The sequence below is a fragment of the Chrysochloris asiatica genome, unplaced genomic scaffold (genome assembly GCF_000296735.1).
Source record: "Chrysochloris asiatica unplaced genomic scaffold, ChrAsi1.0 scaffold00104, whole genome shotgun sequence".
Taxonomy (NCBI): domain Eukaryota; kingdom Metazoa; phylum Chordata; class Mammalia; order Afrosoricida; family Chrysochloridae; genus Chrysochloris; species Chrysochloris asiatica.
The window spans coordinates 2,324,458-2,342,937 of NW_006408622.1; the positions used below are offsets into that span (position 1 = coordinate 2,324,458).

Genomic DNA, 18,480 nt, shown 5'->3' on the forward strand with positions numbered 1-18,480 from the left:
TCATCTCAAACATCCTTGCAGGATGCACATATAAAGTTATATCTGAAGATACTCAAGTGCTGTTTGCTTTTTTAAGATGATTTTAGTGACCCTGGGAACTGCGGACTAACTGCAGCTCCAGGGGTGCCCATTCCACGACATCAACACAATGAAGCCAAAAATGGAGGGAAGACTGGCAGTCATCCAGGGCAGCCTTGCCTTTAAGACGGGGTCAAGTCCTGGTGTGGCACAAGGTCGCGGTTCAAACTTAGCAGCTGCTTCTCAGAAACCCTATCCAAGGTCGCTCCGAGCCAGAGCCTGCTCGACAGCACTTAACAACAACAACAACAACAACAACAACTGGAGTTAGAGTCCTAATAACCCTAGAAGAGCTTTCAGAGCCTGTCTTCTTGCAGACATCCAAATCACAAAGGTTCTGCTCCAAAGTGCCCTCTTGTGGTTTAGCACTGAAATTGCTTAGCTCATCGCTGTCTCAAGCTGCTATTTTAAAATACGTTCCAACACCCTAAGGATACGCAGGAGTGCTTTCAATAACTTTGTCCTAACTATTCCCAGGCATCTGCAAGTACCACAAATGTTTGTTTAAATGTGGTTTCCACCTCACTGGGCACCTGTATATCTGGATGAGTCATCTCACTGGCATTCAATTTCAGGGTCTCTATTTAACAAGAATTTATGTTTAGGGCTCCTGGTGTGGCGGCACTGTAGGATCAGCACTGGCCTGCGAACCAAATGGTTGGCAGTTCAAACCCACCTGCTGCTCTTTGGAAACCCTATACAGGGTCACTACAAGTCGGAATCAACTCGACAGCACTTCACACCAACAATTTATGTTTAAGATCAAAATGGCATCAGGTCACCAAGCAAGGCAGTTCTGAGAGCACTGTTTCTCAAGCTATGGTCTGGACATACTCCCAGCATTCCCTGAGAATTTCCGCCCCTGTAATAAAAGAAGTATATACAGTACTCTGGGTTGAGAACCACCGACTTAATCTCCCGTACAGCACCCAGCCTGGCCCAGCAAATAAACTACCGTTCCGGACAACACTTCTGAGAGGCTGCACCTACCACACTTGGACCCCAGGGTTTCAAGAAAAGCTGAATTGCAAAAAAGCTCAGAGATCATTCAGTCGGACTCCATTCACAGAATAGATTGGAAAAGTAAGGCCCACAACTAGTTAGCAGCATGTTGTTGTTGTTGCTAAGTGCCGTAGAGTCACCTCTGACTCGGCAACCCTATATAGGGTTTTCAAGGAGCGGCTTGTGAATTTGAACCGCCAACCTTGCAGCTCAAACCGACCTTGAAGTCGAAAGCTTATCCTAAGGCACCACACCAGGACTCATTAGCAGCATGCTTTTGTTCAGGGCTGACTCATAGCGACCTTGTATAGGGTTTCCGAGGAGCGGCTGGTAAGCTTGAATAGCCAACCTTGCAGTTCAATCTGACCTTGCAGTCCAGCGCTTTACCCACAGCGCCGCACCCTAGACAGTTACAATCTAAGCCTCCTATTTCAATATCAGTTCAAGACCACAGAGGATGCTACCTCGCCCAATCTGTAAAGAACACTGATTGGAGGACACAGATTAGATCCCATTCCCAGCCATCAGCATCGCCGTCCCATTTCTGCCCAGTCGCGGTCTCCAACCTCCGAGTAACATCCAGCGCTGCTCGGCTCGCTAGGCCTTAGACCTAAAAGGCAGTCCACACGCCCTAACCCCAGCCCGACTGCTCCTAGCCTTTCCCAACCTGCCAAGCCGGGACCCGGCAGAGCCGCGCGGAACCACCGGGACTCGCGCTTGCTGCGCTGCAAAATCAGCTCTGCGGCGCCTCAGCCACGCGAGGTCTGCGCGCGTCCGTGACGTCACGGGAGGCGCCATCTACCAGCTCAAAGTGCCTCTGATTCGACGGCAAGTAGAAACGTGTCAGTCTCTCGGTGACAGGTTCCTCACTGCCTCGGGGGAAGGAACCTCTTCGCCAAAAACTTGAAGAGAGAGGATCTGCTAACCAACGACGGCTGAAGAAAGCAGAGAGAAAGGTAAAGACTGAGCGGCGGCTGAAGAAGACGTCATCACAGAGCACCGGAAGCGATCGAGAATGAAGAGTAAGTGGGGTTCAGGGCCACGAAGAATTGGAGAGGGGTGGGAATTTAAGGGTCGGGGACTTGGTGCTGGTGGGTGAGATGGTTCTAGAGTACTTGTGAATGCAGAGTCGGAACGGCACTGCTTAAGTAAGGGATTCACCACCTTACTTAAGAGAAACCGAATCCCAGAGCGCGAGCTTGATACGGTGGTTGAAGTCTAGTTCCCCGTGCGGGCTGCTCCGTGCTTGGTGTGTGACTCTGGAGGAGAGTCCAAGGCCTTGGGGGACCGTAGTCAAGCATGGGCGCCTCTCCGCGACCCTGTTTCACCTACTGTAAGGGAATGCTGCCTGCCCAACCTGTTGTGAACGACCCTTGTCATGTGTAAAGTGCGGGGAACATGCTGGGGAGGGATGTGCCAAGGAGGAAAGAAGCACCTAGGGTAGTTGTAGGCAAGTGAGTATGACACTGTTAAGACAGGACTTGGGCTAGGATCGGGTGCTGGCAGGTAACGAGTGCTCACAAACGTGTGTCCGATTGCAGAAATGACTCAAGTCTCAGCTAAACACTTATTACAAGCGAATCCTGGAGTCCCATGCTTTACAAATCGGTTGTGATCCTTATGTCGCTCTGAGGGATTACTAGACCCCATAGCCACCTGGTTTGTAGGAATCCAGGGAAGGAGAAAGGAACTGGGGTAGACTTTATGGATAGATGGTGATGTTAAGTGCTGTGGAGTCGATTCAGACTCATAGCTATCCTGTATAGGGTTTCCAAGACTAAATCTTTGCAGGAGCAGAAATTCTTTCTCCCGTTGAGAGGCTGGTGGATTCGAACCACTGACCCTGTAGTTCTCAGTCCAGTGCTTCTTGTTGTTGTTATGTGCCTTGGAGTCAGTTGCTGCTCATAGTGACCCTGTACAGGGTTTCTGAGGCTATAAATCCTTACCGTAGCAGAAAGCCTCATCTTTCTCCCGCAGAGCAGCTGGTAGTTTCGAACTGCTGACTGTGAGATTAGCAGCCCAATTCGTAACCACTACGCTACCAATCCAGTGCTTATGCAAACCAAATTTTCCTGTCATTTGACCCTTAAACTAGACCTGTGATCACCTCATATTCTGCCCTCAATGACACAGTTTTCTACTTCAGACAAATGAAACAAGAATATAGAGGTTTCTAAAAGATGAAGCCACATTAATCAATGTATATTTTGAGTTTATAAAAAGATTATATGACACCATTAATTATATGATACATTTCAATTTCCTAGATGTTAAAATGGGGGGGGGGAGTTTTTATATCTTACAATCACCAACGCATCAGTTCTCATTCGCAGTACGTATGTTCTATAAAATCACAGCAGAAACTAAATTGGGGAACACTGAATCACAGTACCATGGGGAAATTCAAGGCTGTTGTTGTTAAGTGCTGTAGAGTTGGTTCTGACTCATAGCAACCCTGAATACGATTTCCAAGGAGCAAATGGTGAGTTTGAACTGTCGACCTTCAGATTCAAACCAACTTTGTGGTCAAGTGCTTATCTTACAGTGCCACACCAAGACTCCTAAATTAGGGGACAGTGAATCACAGCATCTAGGGGAAATAGAAGATTGGGGTTCCGTAAGTCTCTGGTCACAACATTTTTGCCAGCCATTAAGCATATAACTTTGTTTTATATGTGTTTCATTAATATTGAACCCATGGCCAGCAGAACTGTAACTACAGTGCATGTGCGGCGTTCACGGCTAAGTATTTTCTCTGTGAAGCCCATCGTGGCCTTCTTGTACTTGGAGGAACAACTGACAGCCAGCTGGGAATGAGAGCGACTCAGATTTTTGCTGCTCTGCACATGACTGCAGAAACACCAAGAGTATTACTATTGAGATTACAAATACATTTTAGGAAAAGTAAGTGAATCCACCAATAGAGAATCTATGAATAATGAGGATTGACTCATCTGTGGCCTGGACAGCAATTTCACACTGACTCAAATGAGTTACTTCAGAAGGTTGTTTTGAGCACCCATCTTCTAACCTGGGTGGTCCCTTGCGTGCAATAATAGTGGTGGTGGTGGTGGTTTTGTGCCATGGAGTCAGTTCCAACTCATAGCCAGCCTGCATAGGGTTTCCAAGGCTGTAAAGCTTTCTTTCTTTTTTTTTTCTTAAATGTTTTATTGTGAATTATGTGGTAGTTTACATGGGAGAACATTAGTTTTACATTCATTCTATCATATATCATCTCATTGCCGTGGTTACAGTCCCCTCCATGCAATCCTTCCCCCGTACCCCCCAGGTCTTCAGCATACAGTTGCTCTCCCTCTCTGGATCTAAAGTCTCCAGCTGCTCCATTGCTCCATGTCATCATCTCTGGCTCCATTTGAGGCATCACTGCTTCTCTGGGTAAGGGTTGTAAATCTTTATGGGAGCAGAAAGCTTCATCTTTCTCCCATGGAGCAGCTGGTAGTTTCAAACTGCTGACTGTGAGATTAGCAGCCCGATTCGTAACCACTGTGCTACCAGAGCTCCTTGCATCTGGAAACTTGTTAGAAACACAAGCTGCTGGAGTAGAGTTTCAAGAATCTACATTCTAATAAGATCACTTGGATCCCTACACATTAATACTTGAGCAGCCCTGTTTTAAACCACAGCCTTGACACTTCTGGAATAGACATGGCCAGAGGGCAGAGAAGAGGCATCTGAGAAAGCTGGGATGCTCCACTCTTCTGTAACACTGTTCATTCTCCCATACCCAACTAAGCTAGTTATTGTCATCGTTGGAAAAGTCTTGGCTCTCTGGCCAAACCCAACGGGAATTGACAGCTGCTTTTTTGTTGTTTTTTTCCCCTAGGTGTGATCTACCATGGCCTTGCGCAGAAAGAGGCAAAGGAGTCCGATGTTGAGGTATGGTGCTTACAAGGCGATCTGAGAGTGGCACATGTGATAGCAAAGATGGCTCTGTTGCTTTGAAGCCTCTGATGATGTTTTAGATGTTCTTTCTGGTAGACATATTGGGCTCAATCATGGTCAGTTCTGATGACCTGTTTCTTTACACTGGCCTCCTTCCCTGCTGTGCCAAAGTTAAGTTTGATCAATTGGGACCTCTTTTTTTTTTTTTTTGATACAAACACTATTAATCTTTTGAACTTAGCAAATAATGAGCATTTCTATATATGAGGGTAAGTCTAAAAGTATTGCTATAAAATCATAGAAACCTTTATTAAACAATAATATCAGAATGTGAAGCTGTTGTGTCTCTGTAGATCCTCCCCCGGATGATATTTCTTCAAGGGCCTCACACCATGTTCCTTTTAAATGTTCTTTGAGTTTGGAAAACAAAAACAAGCAATCTGAAAGCGCAAAATCAGGCTTGTAGGGTGGGTGGGGTGTGGGGTAAGGTCCCAATGAACTTCTCATAGGACGGCTCTTGCCGTGCTCAAAGGCTTGTCATCATGGGAAAGGGTTCCTTGGTACAACTGTCCTGGCCTTTTTCTCACTGATGCAGTTCTCCTTTCTCTTACAACTGCTTCATGATAAGCCCCTATGGCCATCCAGTGTCCTCTGAGAAACTATCCAGATGACCCCTTTGGCATCCCCAAAATCAGTCATCATAACCTCTGAGCTGCAGATCTCCTCAGAGGCCACTATTATTTTTTTGGTTTTGTTTTTAATGTTTTATTGTGAATTATGTGATAGTTTACGTGTGAGAACATTAGCTTTGCATTCATCCTATCGTATATATCGTTTCATTGCCATGGTTACAATCCCTTCCATGCATCATCAACCAATCAACCATCTCTGGGTCTAAAGTCCCCAGCCGTTCCATCTCTCCACGTCATCGTCTCTGCCTCCATCTCTGGTGTCACTGCTTCTCTGGGTAGAGTCCCACTGTCTGCAGAGGCCACTGTTTTGATTGGATCTTTTTTTTTTTTTTTTAATTATTTAAAAGCACTCTAAGACAAGTGCATTACTGAGACAAACTTGTCTGCAACTGTCCGTTAATGGTAGAGACATGTTTAAACATGTTTTGTTTGGAATAAACCTGTGTGTGTGTGTGAGAGAGAGAGAGAGAGAGAGAGAGAACTGGTAGCAGTACTTTTTGACTTACCCTGATACCTTAAAAATTGTCATTTTTCTAACCACACATTTGTAATACAACTTTTCACAATCATGAATACAGTAAATTAAAATGTTCCTAATATTTAAACATTATAAAACTATTTAATTGTTTAAATTCTACGTTAAAAGCACAGTTCCAACATGTCAGAGCCAACATGTCGTGTTTTATGATACAGACTTATAGTGGGTACTCACCTCTGGGTCTCCTCTCAGCCTGAGTCCATTCGGTTCCTGACCCCTTGCCATTTGGCATGACCTCTTGCCCAATTCTGGCAAATGGGCTGAGAACAGAAGTTAAATGTGTTTCTTTGGATCCAAAGCACTAAATTGCTTATAAAAATATTAATAATAAGCTAATGCTTCTTTTTTGGTACGTGTGTATGTGTTTGGGGGTGGAAGTTTAAAGAGCACATTACATTTTCATTCAGCAATTCATACACCTTTGTTTCATGAAACTGATTGCCTGCCCTCCAAGGTAGTGGCACTCTTCCCACGTTTTCCCTGTGTTTCCTGTCTCCATCCGTCCGTCTTTCCTGCCTTATTCTGTCTAATGCATGCTCCTGGTACTACTGCCCTCCTTATAGGCCTATCTCTTATTTGGCTGAAGGAGCCCTGGTGGCTTAGTGGGTAAACACTGGACTGATAACTGCCCGGTCAGCGGATCAAACCCACTAGCTGCTCCTTGAGGGAAAGATGAGGCTGTCTGCCCCTGTAAAGACTGAAAACCTTGAAAAGTCATGGAAAACCTCGGGAGCAGCTCTGCTATGTCCCGTAGGATTGCTCGGAGCCGGAATCGACTCTACATCAGTGAGTCAGTTGCTGGTTGTTTGGCTGAAAGTTGAATCATGGGAGTGAGAGTTCCATTCAGAGGGACCGTAGGCTCCGGAGTTCCACCGTCTGATTCAGATCAGTTGTTAAATTGCGATCAGTCAGTGCTAACTCATAGTGTCCCTTTACAGGGTTTCCCAGCCTTGCAGTTCAAACTGACTTTGTAGTCCAGTGCTTATCCTACAGCACCGGGTCTTTTTTATGATTTTAAGTTTTGTTCCGTATGTTTCTCCCAGTCTCTCCAGAACCTTCTGTGGTGATCCCTTTCAGAACAGCTAGTAATAGTAGCAAGTACGGCTTTAGCTCTTGTGCTCGAGAGTTGTGGAGGCCGTGGTTTGTGTGGTCCAGTGGTTCTTTGGATGAATTGTTTCCACGTGTCGTTGATTTCCTTTTCCTCTTCTTTGCTCTGGATGGGGAGAGGCCAGTAGCTGCATCATGGATGGCCACTCACAAGCTTCTAAGAGCCCAGTTGCTTACTCACCAAAGTAAGGCTGTAGAACATTGACTCTGTGCACTTGTTGTTAAGTGCCGTTGAGTCGGTTCCGACTCATAGCACCCCTGTATAGGGTTTCTGAGGCTTTTTTATAAATCTCTGTGGAGCAGAAAGCCTGATCTTTTTCCCACAGGGTGGCTGGTGGCCTCAAACCACCTACCTTGTGGTTTACAGTCCAGTGTTTACTATATAGAGCCACCGCATCCCTTTATGCCAGTTAACTTTGATGTCCCTCAAGACTGTAGTCCTGAGCCCCCAAGCCTAGCAATTCGTTCTTTCAAGATGTTTGGTTGCGGCTAGGAAGTTCTCATGACTTTGACCCTCGTATGCACAACTATGTTCATGGATATACTTGCAGCACATGTAAATACACATGTGGAAATACCTCTGTCATAGCTCTATAGATTCATGGGTGCAGCCCCTTTGCCTTCTTATCTATAGATCCTCTCATTGTTACTGTTAATGCAGGACTGTGTGTGTGATACTACTTACCTTTGTTGTCTGTAATTCTTGTGCTCCTCCCTAATTGGGACCTCTTGATCCTCTGTCACCTTCCACTACACAGGGGACGCCAGACCATGTTCACCTGAAACTAGCCCTGGTGAATCCCGTCATTTGATCTTGTCACTGTGCTCCCCTTACAAGCAGGCAAATCACATTTCATAACTAGAATTGAAGCGGACGCTTCAAGCATGCTTTGTCAGTTGAAGCTCCACTTAAATCCATAATGAGGGAGTTAGCTGAGGTCAAGATTTTGGAAGCTATGTCTTTATTTGTCTTCTCTATGAAAGAAGACCACTTGGGTATTTTTAAAACTCAAATCATTCTCATGTGGTCAGGGTGGTGGAGAATCTGAACCAACTTCGTAAGTGTCTGAAGGCCCAGGGCCTAAGCAGCCACAGTTACTGTCATCCTAAGTACACGCTGCCTCGAGGATGATGTGGGGCCCATTGGACATTTTCCTACTCTTTCCCCCACAAAGAAGGAAGGGGGGCTGGGTTACTACTGAGAAATCAGCCTGAAGGCATTTACAGCCGGATTAGTTAAAAAAAAAAAAAAAAAAGGAAAAAAACCTACCAGGGCCAGGTCTGACTGGGCTCAGAGTAGAATTGTGCTTCGTAGGGTTGTCCAGGCTGTGACCTTTCAGGAGCAGATGTCCAGGCCTCTCTGCCAAGCCACTTTCAGTTAACAGTGCCCGGGTGCCCAAGTGCCCTTAGCAGTTCTATCCCATGAGTGCTGCAGGAGCACGTCTCTGGTTGGGTCACCAAACCACGTCCACAGCTGTAGACCGTGCCGTGGATGCATTGTCACCCCTGAGGCTCGGCCCAGCCCCGAGCAGTAGCTTTGTTCTCTGGTGTTCCGGTCATTTCCCTGAAGGTCAGGGCCTGCATCTACTGGGAGTCCCTAGCTTTCCCTGCGTCCGTCCAGCTTTCCTCCCTGATGGAACATGCTCTTTCCTCATCAGAACAACCTCAGAGAAGCAGGTTAGGAAGTCGTATTTGGCTTTTGGGATTCCATGGCAAACACAGTCCTGACTTAGCATTGATTGGCCTTGCACATCTTCACCGCTATGGACACTGGGTGTGGGAGGCACGTGAGCCTCGGGGAAGGCAGTCTCCTCTGCTGCCCGGGCCAGAGCAGTGAGCAGCACCCATGTCCTGTAGCCTTTGGGAGGCCGTCGGGCCGAGGCCTTCGTGAGGGCCTTCCTGAAGCGCAGCATGCCTCGCCTGCCCCCAGAAGCCCTCGAGGACCGGCTGCAGCGCAAGGCGGTCATCCTGGAATACTTCACTCGCCAGAAGCGCAGGGAAAAGAGGAAGAAATCCAAAGGCCTCTCTGCCCGGCAGAGGAGGGAGCTGCGGCTCTTTGACATTAAGCCAGAACAACAGAGGTAAGCTGGGCCTTTACTGTGCCTTTCTACTCCCAAGACTTGAGCTTTCTCCCCAGAGTGGACTTTGGGAGCCACAGCCCAGCTCCACTTACACTGAGGCTGCCGCTCCCTCTTCTACCACAAGGGGGCAGCCTTCCTTTACCAATTGGCACTATGTTTGGGTTTGGCTTTTAATAACAAGACATGGTGAGACTGGGGACTTGGATTGTTTGGCATCAGTCCTAGCCTTAACTAATAAGATCCATGCCATAAGTGAGGCGGTTGCCCTTGGCAACAAGCTATTTGTCTATCAGCTTTTTCTTAGAAAAGAGGAATAGATACTGCTGGCTTGCTCTCTCTTTATATATCTGTAATCTTTGTACCTTTTAATAGCACTAGTCAGAATCACCCACAGGGATTTACTGCCAAAGAAATATGCTGCCCACACGTTTCAGGAAGTTTCTGAAAGGGATGCCTCACTCTCCTGTGGGAGGACTCGTCCCTCCCTTGGCTAACTCTCTGTTCCTCGTTGGCCACAGTTCTGAGTCTGTGTGTTTTAGGACTGCCTGTGGGCTTTTGTTTTAGAGATGTCTAGTTAAACAGCCTCCCACATTTCAGAAGACAAAGTGTAGCCCTTTGCCTATGGCCTCTCTCAGGAAATCAGCTGGGCTTTGGGTGGAGGAAGGGGCAGCTGCCTGCCTGGTTTGCCTGGCTGGGTGTTGTCCTTACAGGTGGAACTCCCTTTGGGTTTGGGCTTGTGATTGTCATTTCTTGATCCAACAGCTTCATGTAAACAGATTCCCCCAGAGGCTCCAGGGCGACAGCAAGGGGCCCAGAGGAAATCCCTTGGGGTCCCTGCTCCTGCCCTCTCTCCACTCACCTTCCAGCAGACCTGTCGACTCCCATGGGAACCTGCACAACTGTCATAATGTCTGTCTACTGAGGACTTACTAAGTTCAATCTCATGGAACAGAAAACTTCAAGCTAAGAGGGCCCCCCCAAGCCTGAGTCGGTTCCTCTCTGAAGAGAATCCAGATGAGCGCCACCTTGTGGTCTGAGGTTGTTGCTTATGCTCCCACCACCCCAGTGCCTCCAGCCCAGCTCAGAGGCTAGCACAGGCTCAGCCTCGAGAGGGCGCCGCCAGTGAGGACCCTGAGGGCCGGCCGATGAGGCCCTTGGTTTCAGCTGTGGAATCAGAATTTGCACCAGTGCCCAGTGGTTCCTCGGTCCTGGTTCTGGGTTGGCTTTGAGCCAAGTTCTGTGCTCTTGAGGGGCACCCTTTGGACGCTGTAACTCCAAACTCAAACCTATCTAACTTTTTCCCTGTTTCTGACTTTACCACAGGTACAGTCTGTTTCTCCCCCTACATGAACTCTGGAAGCAGTACATCCGGGACCTGTGCAATGGGCTCAAGCCCGACACGTGAGTAGAGTTTCCAAAGTCTCGCACTTTGGGGCACTCCTCAAGTCTTGACGGTCTGGGTTGTAAAGGTAGCTGAGACTCCTGCCAGTCGAGTTGTCTGTCTGACCACAGAAGTGTGTAGGCCTGTTTGTTCTCTCAGAACTTTCTCCTGGAATCAATTGGGGGTTCTGTTTACCTTGCAGGCAGCCTCAGATGATTCAGGCCAAGCTGTTAAAGGCAGATCTTCATGGTGCCATGATCTCAGGTAATTGGCCCAAGAGCACGTGATCGGGATCCCGTTCCTCACTGTGGCTCCTTGTGGAGAATCAGCCATGTTCCTGGCCACGTGGATATGAGTGAGCCATGCATCTTTGCTAATTTCCTGGATCTCCCCCCGGCCAGCAGTGCAGAGAGCTAGGGGGTTATAGTTTCCTAGCCAGTTTGAGTCACTGTTGGACACACTCTACGTGGTCTCTGTGCACCTTCCGAGCTGACACCTACAGCCAAATCCTTCCCTGGAGCTCTGGGCTCACATGCCACTGCCCCCGCCACAGCCCGAGCTCTGTGGAGGGATCTACCCACCTCAGTCAGTTCACCCTGGGGTCTCAGACCAGAAACCTGGGAGGCATCCAGGTGTCTTCCTTCATGATGCCCAACTTCCAATCCATCCTGTCACCCAGCACCCGAATCTCAGCCATCCTCATCCTCCTGGGTTGCCCCTAACCCTCTCCCTGACTGAGCAGCTAGGGTGAGGCCTTTAGAAAGGACTCCCATCATGTCCCTTCCCTGCTTAAACCCCTCCAAGGACCCCCATGGAATTAGTACACTTCAGCCTCCTCGGTGCCTTCCTCAGGTTCCAGACCTGACCGCACTGGCCTGCCTTGGCCTCTGCCTAGAGCATCATGCTTGCTCGCAGGCTGACGTCTTCTCTTGATCCAGGCCCCTGGCCCGGTGTCACTGCCCCGTACCGGCCCCAGCCCAGTGCACGCCCTGTTCTGATGGCGCTCATCACTGTCAGAGACTTAGCCGTGTCAGCTCCCAAGAGCAGTGCGGGCTCAGAAGGAGATTGTGGGATAGGGGAGGGGCTGCTGGTGGCCCTGCCGAGGGATGGAGGTCAATTCTGATCTTCCAGGTGAGACTTGGCTTCATCAGGCCGCCGGATCATGGCCCTCGGTGGTACTCTGGTGGCAGTATGTGGCCTCTTGACTCCAGAACCCTGCTCCAAGGCTTTCCATGGCTACACAGCCTGCAGACCCTACAGTGCCCTGTAAGAAGCAGCGTGAAGCTGCCATTATCCGGGGCCAGGGATTGGGAAACCAGGCTCTCATCCAACCTGGTCCCTGCCCAGCTGTGCAGCCCCCAGCATGCCCGACCCCAGTGCTGCCTTCTTCCTCCGCCAGCTCAGAGGGTAGCACCTGAGCCCCCAAGCCTCACAGGCCTGGTTGGCTGCTGCTTCCCAAGCCCCCAGAAGCCCAAGCCCTGACCAACCCTTTTTCTTTGCAGTCACAAAGTCCAAATGCCCCTCTTATGTGGGCACTACGGGAATCCTCCTACAGGAGACAAAGCACGTTTTCAAAATTATCACCAAAGAAGACCGCCTGAAAGGTACACAGCCGTGTCTCTGAAGGGCCGTGGCCGTGGCTTCCCCAGCTGCTCTGTCAGCCCTTAACTTAGGGCTTCAGGGAGCCCGCTGAGCCCACCACGCTCCCTAGAGGCATTTGCAAGTCCGGCCAGCAGCTGCAGCCAGAAAAACCAAAAGGCTGGGCCTCTTGACTCCCAAGATAGGACCCCTCTACCTACCCAAAGGGAGTCCCCAGGTAGCACAAGTGGTAAAGTGCATAGCTACTAGCCAGAAGATTGGTGGGCCACACCCACCCAGAGACACCTCAGAAGGCACACTTGGCTGTCTGCTTCTGAAAGGTCACAGTGTTGTAAACCCTGTAGAGGAGTTCTGCTCAAGTCCATGAGCTGCTGTCTGCCCAAGGAATGTAGTCACAGGCCAGAGGACCACACCGTGTCCGTGGTGGTGACGATTGGGCTTCCAAGGACACACGTACAGGCTCAGTACCCAGGCAGCTAGGCTCTAGCAGGGACTCCGGACAGCGGGCTCAGTATCCGGGCAGCCCCACCCTGCCTTGCCCACCGATCCACAGATTACAAAACCAGTTGTTGGAGAGTGTTGTTGCTGTTGTTTTTAAATTTTAAGCCTGGTTTTTTCTTGCTGCTTTCTTCTGTTTTATAGCATATTCTTCTCTCATTTTAAACTCAGAAGATGGGGTACAAGGTTCCCCACTGAGCATAAAGCCAAGAGCCCCTCTGAAAGTCTGTAGGCAGAACTTTTTGTGGGAGTTTCTGGTTTTGAGAGTTTGATTATAGCCTTTTACCCTGAAAAATGATGTTAACTTACATTTAAAATGTGAATAAACTGGCCTTATAGCAGGATAACCCTAACCCTAACCCCACCTTTCATCTCTGTGGCCTCCCCATTTCCTATTAGCTTAATCTTTTAAATACAAACATGTTGTGAATAATATTCTGCATAAAGTGAAGTTACCTTGAGGAGGTTTTTTAAAGCTTACTTTCCCCTGCAGTTATCCCTAAGCTGCACTGTGTGTTCACCGTGGAAATCGATGGCTTTGTTTCATACATTTACGGGAGCAAATTCCAGCTTCGGTCAAGTGAGCGGTCTGCGAAGAAGTTCAAAGCAAAAGGCACTATTGACCTGTGAATTCTGTGCTGCCAAAGGCTCACAACGGCAGAAAATTGGAAACAGCCTGAAAGAACTGATGAAATGAGATCTGACTAGAGACCACCCTGCCGGTGGACCATCGGTGAAGGGCAGTTTGGGCCCGTGAAGATACTCACAGTGTAACAGGTGAAGAAGTCGGGAGCAGCGCTGGAACTGTCTGTACTGTCTTTCTTTTTGTATAACTTAAAGGAAAAAATGTGCAACAAACACCCCAGTATCAACACTGCTTGTCCTGACTAGTGAGATTATTAGAGTTTTAGTTCTGTCTCATACTTTTGACTACTTTGTGATGAATCTGTTGTTTTTATGATAAATGTAAACATATACGTGGGCATCCAGATGCTCCAGATGAAAGGACGATTCATGCAATTCCCCAGGCTGGAAGGGCAGGGGAGTCCCAGAGTTGGACTTGGCTGTATCCAGCACTGCCTTTCCCAGTGTACACTGCAGTATTTTCAGTTCTGCCTGCCATTGAACTTTCCCAAGGCTGCCTCTGCTCCTGTGAGAACACTGGGGAATGGGTGGTGGTGTGGAGACTCACTCAGTGGCTGGGCTCTGGCCACCTCAAGCCTTGCTTGTCCGTGCTGACTGAGGTGCAGGCAGCTTCACCCACGCTGGCCTCCTTCCTGAATCTGGCCAACAGAAAGGAAAATCAGACACTCCCAGCTCCTCCCACGGGCCGGCCTTCTAGGAAAGCCGAAGTCCTCCACGCCACAGCTTAGTTGACCTCCGTCTTCCGTTTTTGCTGCTAAAGGGCTTGATGAGCCTTCTAGTCACAGGGAGCCCTGGTGGTGCTGTAAGGTAAGCATCGGACTGCTCAACACAAGGTCAGCAGTTCAAACCCACGAGGCTTTCTGCTCCCATATCCAGGGTCACTTTGAGTCAGAATTGACTGGATGGCATTGAGTTTTGAGTGAGCCCTTTGTGCAAGGCGCTGATAAGGCCAGCATGAGAACAGGCTGGGAGTGATAACACAGAGAGGTTGTGCCCTGGGCAGGCAGACAGAGGCAGGCCTTCCCATGTCTGGTGTTAGGAAAGCCTCATGGGCCCCAAGCATGACTCAAGCACCTGCTGCCGTCCTTTGCTGACTGACAAGGTGAGGGCAGGCCCTCTGCATGTTTTCTCCACCATACCTGGAGACACCACAGCACCAGGGTTTGTGTTTCACTCTGTCCTGTTCTGGTTCTACACAGATACAGAAGGAGGTGAAAATACAAACTTTTACAACCCAAACCAGGTGCTTTGGAGTCAGTTCTGACTCCTAGTGACCCATGTGTGTCACAGGTGAACTGTGCACCATAAGGTTTTTCTTTCAAGGCACCTCTGGGTAAACTTGGACCTCTAACCTTTCAGCTGCACACTCAACCCCAGCGACTCAGTGACCGGAGTCTCAGGACGGTTCGAGTCCAAGTCCCAACTGCTGCCATCGGAGCACGTGAGGGCCCTGAAATCCTAGCGCCATCTCCCACCGGGTCCCCTGACTCAGCAGCTTACCCCAGAGTGCAGCCATCTGAGTTTGACCACAGGAGGGACAATGATCACTTAGAAAGGCTCCCTGCCGACCAGCGGTGGAGCTGGGACATGAACCCACTGAGCTTTAGAGCAGGTGGCTGCAAGGACAAGAAAGAAGACATTCTAAAGGGTGTGGCCTGTCTGCTTCATCACCTGGTTTCCCTCAAGGGAGATCTGTCTTCTCCAGTGTAAAATGGGCTCATTCTGCCAGCCATCTGAAAGCACCACATTGGTAACAGCATAGGTGCTGTAACTTCCGAAACCACACTGCTTGTTGCCACCCTCCACAATCTAAAAGGCACCAGTGTTGTGTAAATACTCAGTCGCTTTCCAGAAAAGTTGTTGGTACCACTTGCCATGCAAAATCTGTTTTCCATTTGGCGCAGAATCAAGTTTCCCTGTGAGTTGCTACTTAATCTGTAGCGCTCTCTCCCCTCTCCCCAAAGCTACCGCTGTGCTCCCCTGGTTCTAGGAGGCAGCTGGTGTCCCCACAGCCACCACTGGCTCCCCTGCCCCAAGGGCGGTGCCATCCCCCCAGGCGGAGGAGGGTCAGGGAGGGCACCAGCTTCCAGCAAGGCTTTATTGCTGATGCCATACCAGCTGCTGCCAGGCCCACGGCCCAGGAGAGCGGATGGAGCCCACAGTTTGTCTGAGAGGACAGCCCAATGTCTCCCCTCACCACTGCCTGTCGGGCTGGGGCCCACCCTCTTTGTTATTGTTGTTGTTGTTGTGTGCCATCGAGTCGGTTCCGACCCATAGCGACCCGGTACAGGCTTTCCGAGGGTGTAAATCTTTACGGGAGTAGAAAGCCATTAGGTGCTGTCAAATTGATTTCTTCTCATGACAGTAGAACTGCCATTGGATTTTCCAAGCTGTACTCTACGGAAGCAGATCACCAGGCCTTCTCCAGTGGGGCTGCTGGGAGTGTTCGAACAACCAGCCTTTTGCTTAGCAGCCAGGTGCTTAACCGTTTGTGCCACCAGGAGCTCCTCAGGCCACACCAGGCTTCTCCAGTGGCATCTGCCTGCTCTGTGTCCATGCTGCTCTTTAGACAACTCAGGAGTGGCCTACGCTGACGTGACCTCAACTGACTGATTCCTTTCCATTCGATTAGATAGCTCCCACAGGTATGGGGTTAGGATTCTAACACGGTTTAATCCGTAAAATAGAAAAGTTCTAATCCATGGAACTTTTAGGAGGTGGAATTCTTCCTCCCCTAGTGTCTTCCAAGGCCTCAGTGTCACTGTCAAGCGGGACCAGCAGCTTGGACCCTGGAACTTCCTGCATCTCAGTCAGTAGGAGTTTATGTTACAAGCATTCAAGTCCCTGGACCGCACCGCAGAACCTTGACTCCACCTCTGGGGACGGGGCGAGGACCGTGGGCTCTTCCAGCTCTGACGGTGTGACTTTGGAATGCTGAGTCAGCACTTTCTGGATCCTGAAAAGATCATCAAATGATTGATATCTTCGGTTCCGAAGAGTAAACATGAACATTCCCCTCAAAACGCCATACATCATGATAAAAAGCTTGCTTTCTGGACAATGGTTTTGGTTTTAATTTCGTTTGCATTTCTTAGCTATAATGCCTAATTAAGACATCTGTTAAATGTCTATAATATTAATTTAATAGAGGGGGTTCTAATAGAACTCTATTGGAATTGTCCATTTAATTAACCTCATGGGCCTTTAATGGATGTCTTAAATAGACATCATTAACAAGAGCGCTAGACAAATTAGAATTAGAGTCAATAACATTCTTGGTAATTTGTCCTGAGCTGTGAAGGACGCGTATTGTAAGTAGACAGTTGCAAAGATGACCTACCCAGAGGCAGTGTGGCAGCTGGTATCCCCAGCAGGGTCCAGAATCAACTAGACCCCACATGGGAGTCCACCTCTCTGTCCTGCTCTGCAGCCACAGGGACAGTGCTCAGGACCACAGACCTGCTTCTTCCAACATCTTTCACAGAAGCTCACCAGCCCCTGGTCTGTTGACCTGGGCTCTTTGGTGTGTGTATTGGTGAGGGGGTGGGGGGGTGAAGAAGGAAAAAAGCATGAAATGGGGCCTGAGCGAATCATTCAATACCACACAGTGCATGAATCAGGTGAGCTGGAATGGGTGGGCAAGAATATGGATAGCATGGAGAGAATTCCCCATGGAACACCTCTCACTCAGATGAATGACATCTTTCCAAAGTCACATCTCTAACTCACCGTATTTGACCTCATCAACTTTCCCTCCCTCTTAAAGTGCTCTATGCCCCCACGCTCTCCTGGCCACCCTTCCGTGTCCTTGGCTGGTGCCTCCCTTCGTCCATACTTCTAAATGTTGGAATGTCCCTGTGCTCAGTCTGTGGACCTCCCTTCTACATTCTCTTCACAGGGTCTTACCCATAACTTCAAGTACACCACACACTCAAAACCATGCCACCAACCCTGACTTGCCCCCAACTTCCAAACCTAAATAAGTTTGCTTGGTTGATGATACGTGGAGGGGATTGTAATCACAGTGATGAAACAATATACAATAGGATGACTGTATAGCTAATGTTCTCCCATGTAAACTATCACATAATTCACAATAAAACATTTTTAAAAAACAACTAAATGTGAAACTGTTAACTATCTGTCTCCCCCTATTAGAATGTTTACTCATTCCCTAAGGACAAGCCTTTTGTCTTGACCACTGGGCATCCCCAGTTACCTGGGAGCACTATCAGCCCTGAAGTAGATGCTCAGAGAATATTTGAGTGGCTGGGTAACACAGCCCACGTGACATCTCCCCTGCGTATCTAATGGGCGTCCCAACGTGCTGTGCCCAGCAGACTGACAAGCCCTCCACAGAGCCTGGCCTCACTGCCCCTCTCAGAAACCTCGCCCAATCTCTCAATAAGTCCTGGCACATCTACTTCCAACCCTCCTCACCATCTCCCTGGCGCCAACCCTCCAGTCAGCCACCCACATCGGGACCCTAACCATACCCTCCTCACAGCCCCTCCATGCTTGGCACCGCATAGCTGAGAGGATCTCTGTGAACCATGACTCACACTGTGGCACTTACTCTGCTTAAAACCCACAAGCAACTTCGCAGTACACTTAGAATAGGAGACTAACATGGCCTAGTATTTGACTTCCAAAAAAATACCAGCCATTGGAAACCCTGCGGCTGGATCACAGTGATTCGCTCCTGGCGTGTATGGGGTTGCCAGCTAGCCCCAGCACCATCTCTTGGTCTGCTTGTGTATCACCCCCTTGTCATCTAGGAAGCGTTGAGTAAATACTTGTTTTCTAGTCGAAGAGAAAAAAATTAACAAAGCTAATGACAGATAAGAGTTGGCACCTGCCTGTTATACCAGTGAGTGACCCATATGTAAACACACAGAACCTCTCATACACATACCCAGGACCTATCCACGATGGTAACACCGGGCCTGTGGGAGC

The 18,480-nt window shown here is 49.0% G+C and overlaps 1 protein-coding gene across 1 annotated transcript; it reads left to right on the forward strand.

Annotated features, from left to right (window-relative positions):
- Positions 1 to 2,070: 2,070 nt before the first annotated feature.
- Positions 2,071 to 13,509, forward strand: POP4 (processing of precursor 4, ribonuclease P/MRP subunit (S. cerevisiae)). Its single transcript, XM_006867299.1, has 7 exons — positions 2,071 to 2,102; positions 4,925 to 4,977; positions 9,178 to 9,401; positions 10,725 to 10,802; positions 10,985 to 11,046; positions 12,285 to 12,386; positions 13,373 to 13,509. The coding sequence occupies exons 1-7, from the start codon at positions 2,096 to 2,098 to the stop codon at positions 13,507 to 13,509; spliced, it is 663 nt and encodes a 220-aa protein (XP_006867361.1). The 5' UTR covers positions 2,071 to 2,095.
- Positions 13,510 to 18,480: the final 4,971 nt, after the last annotated feature.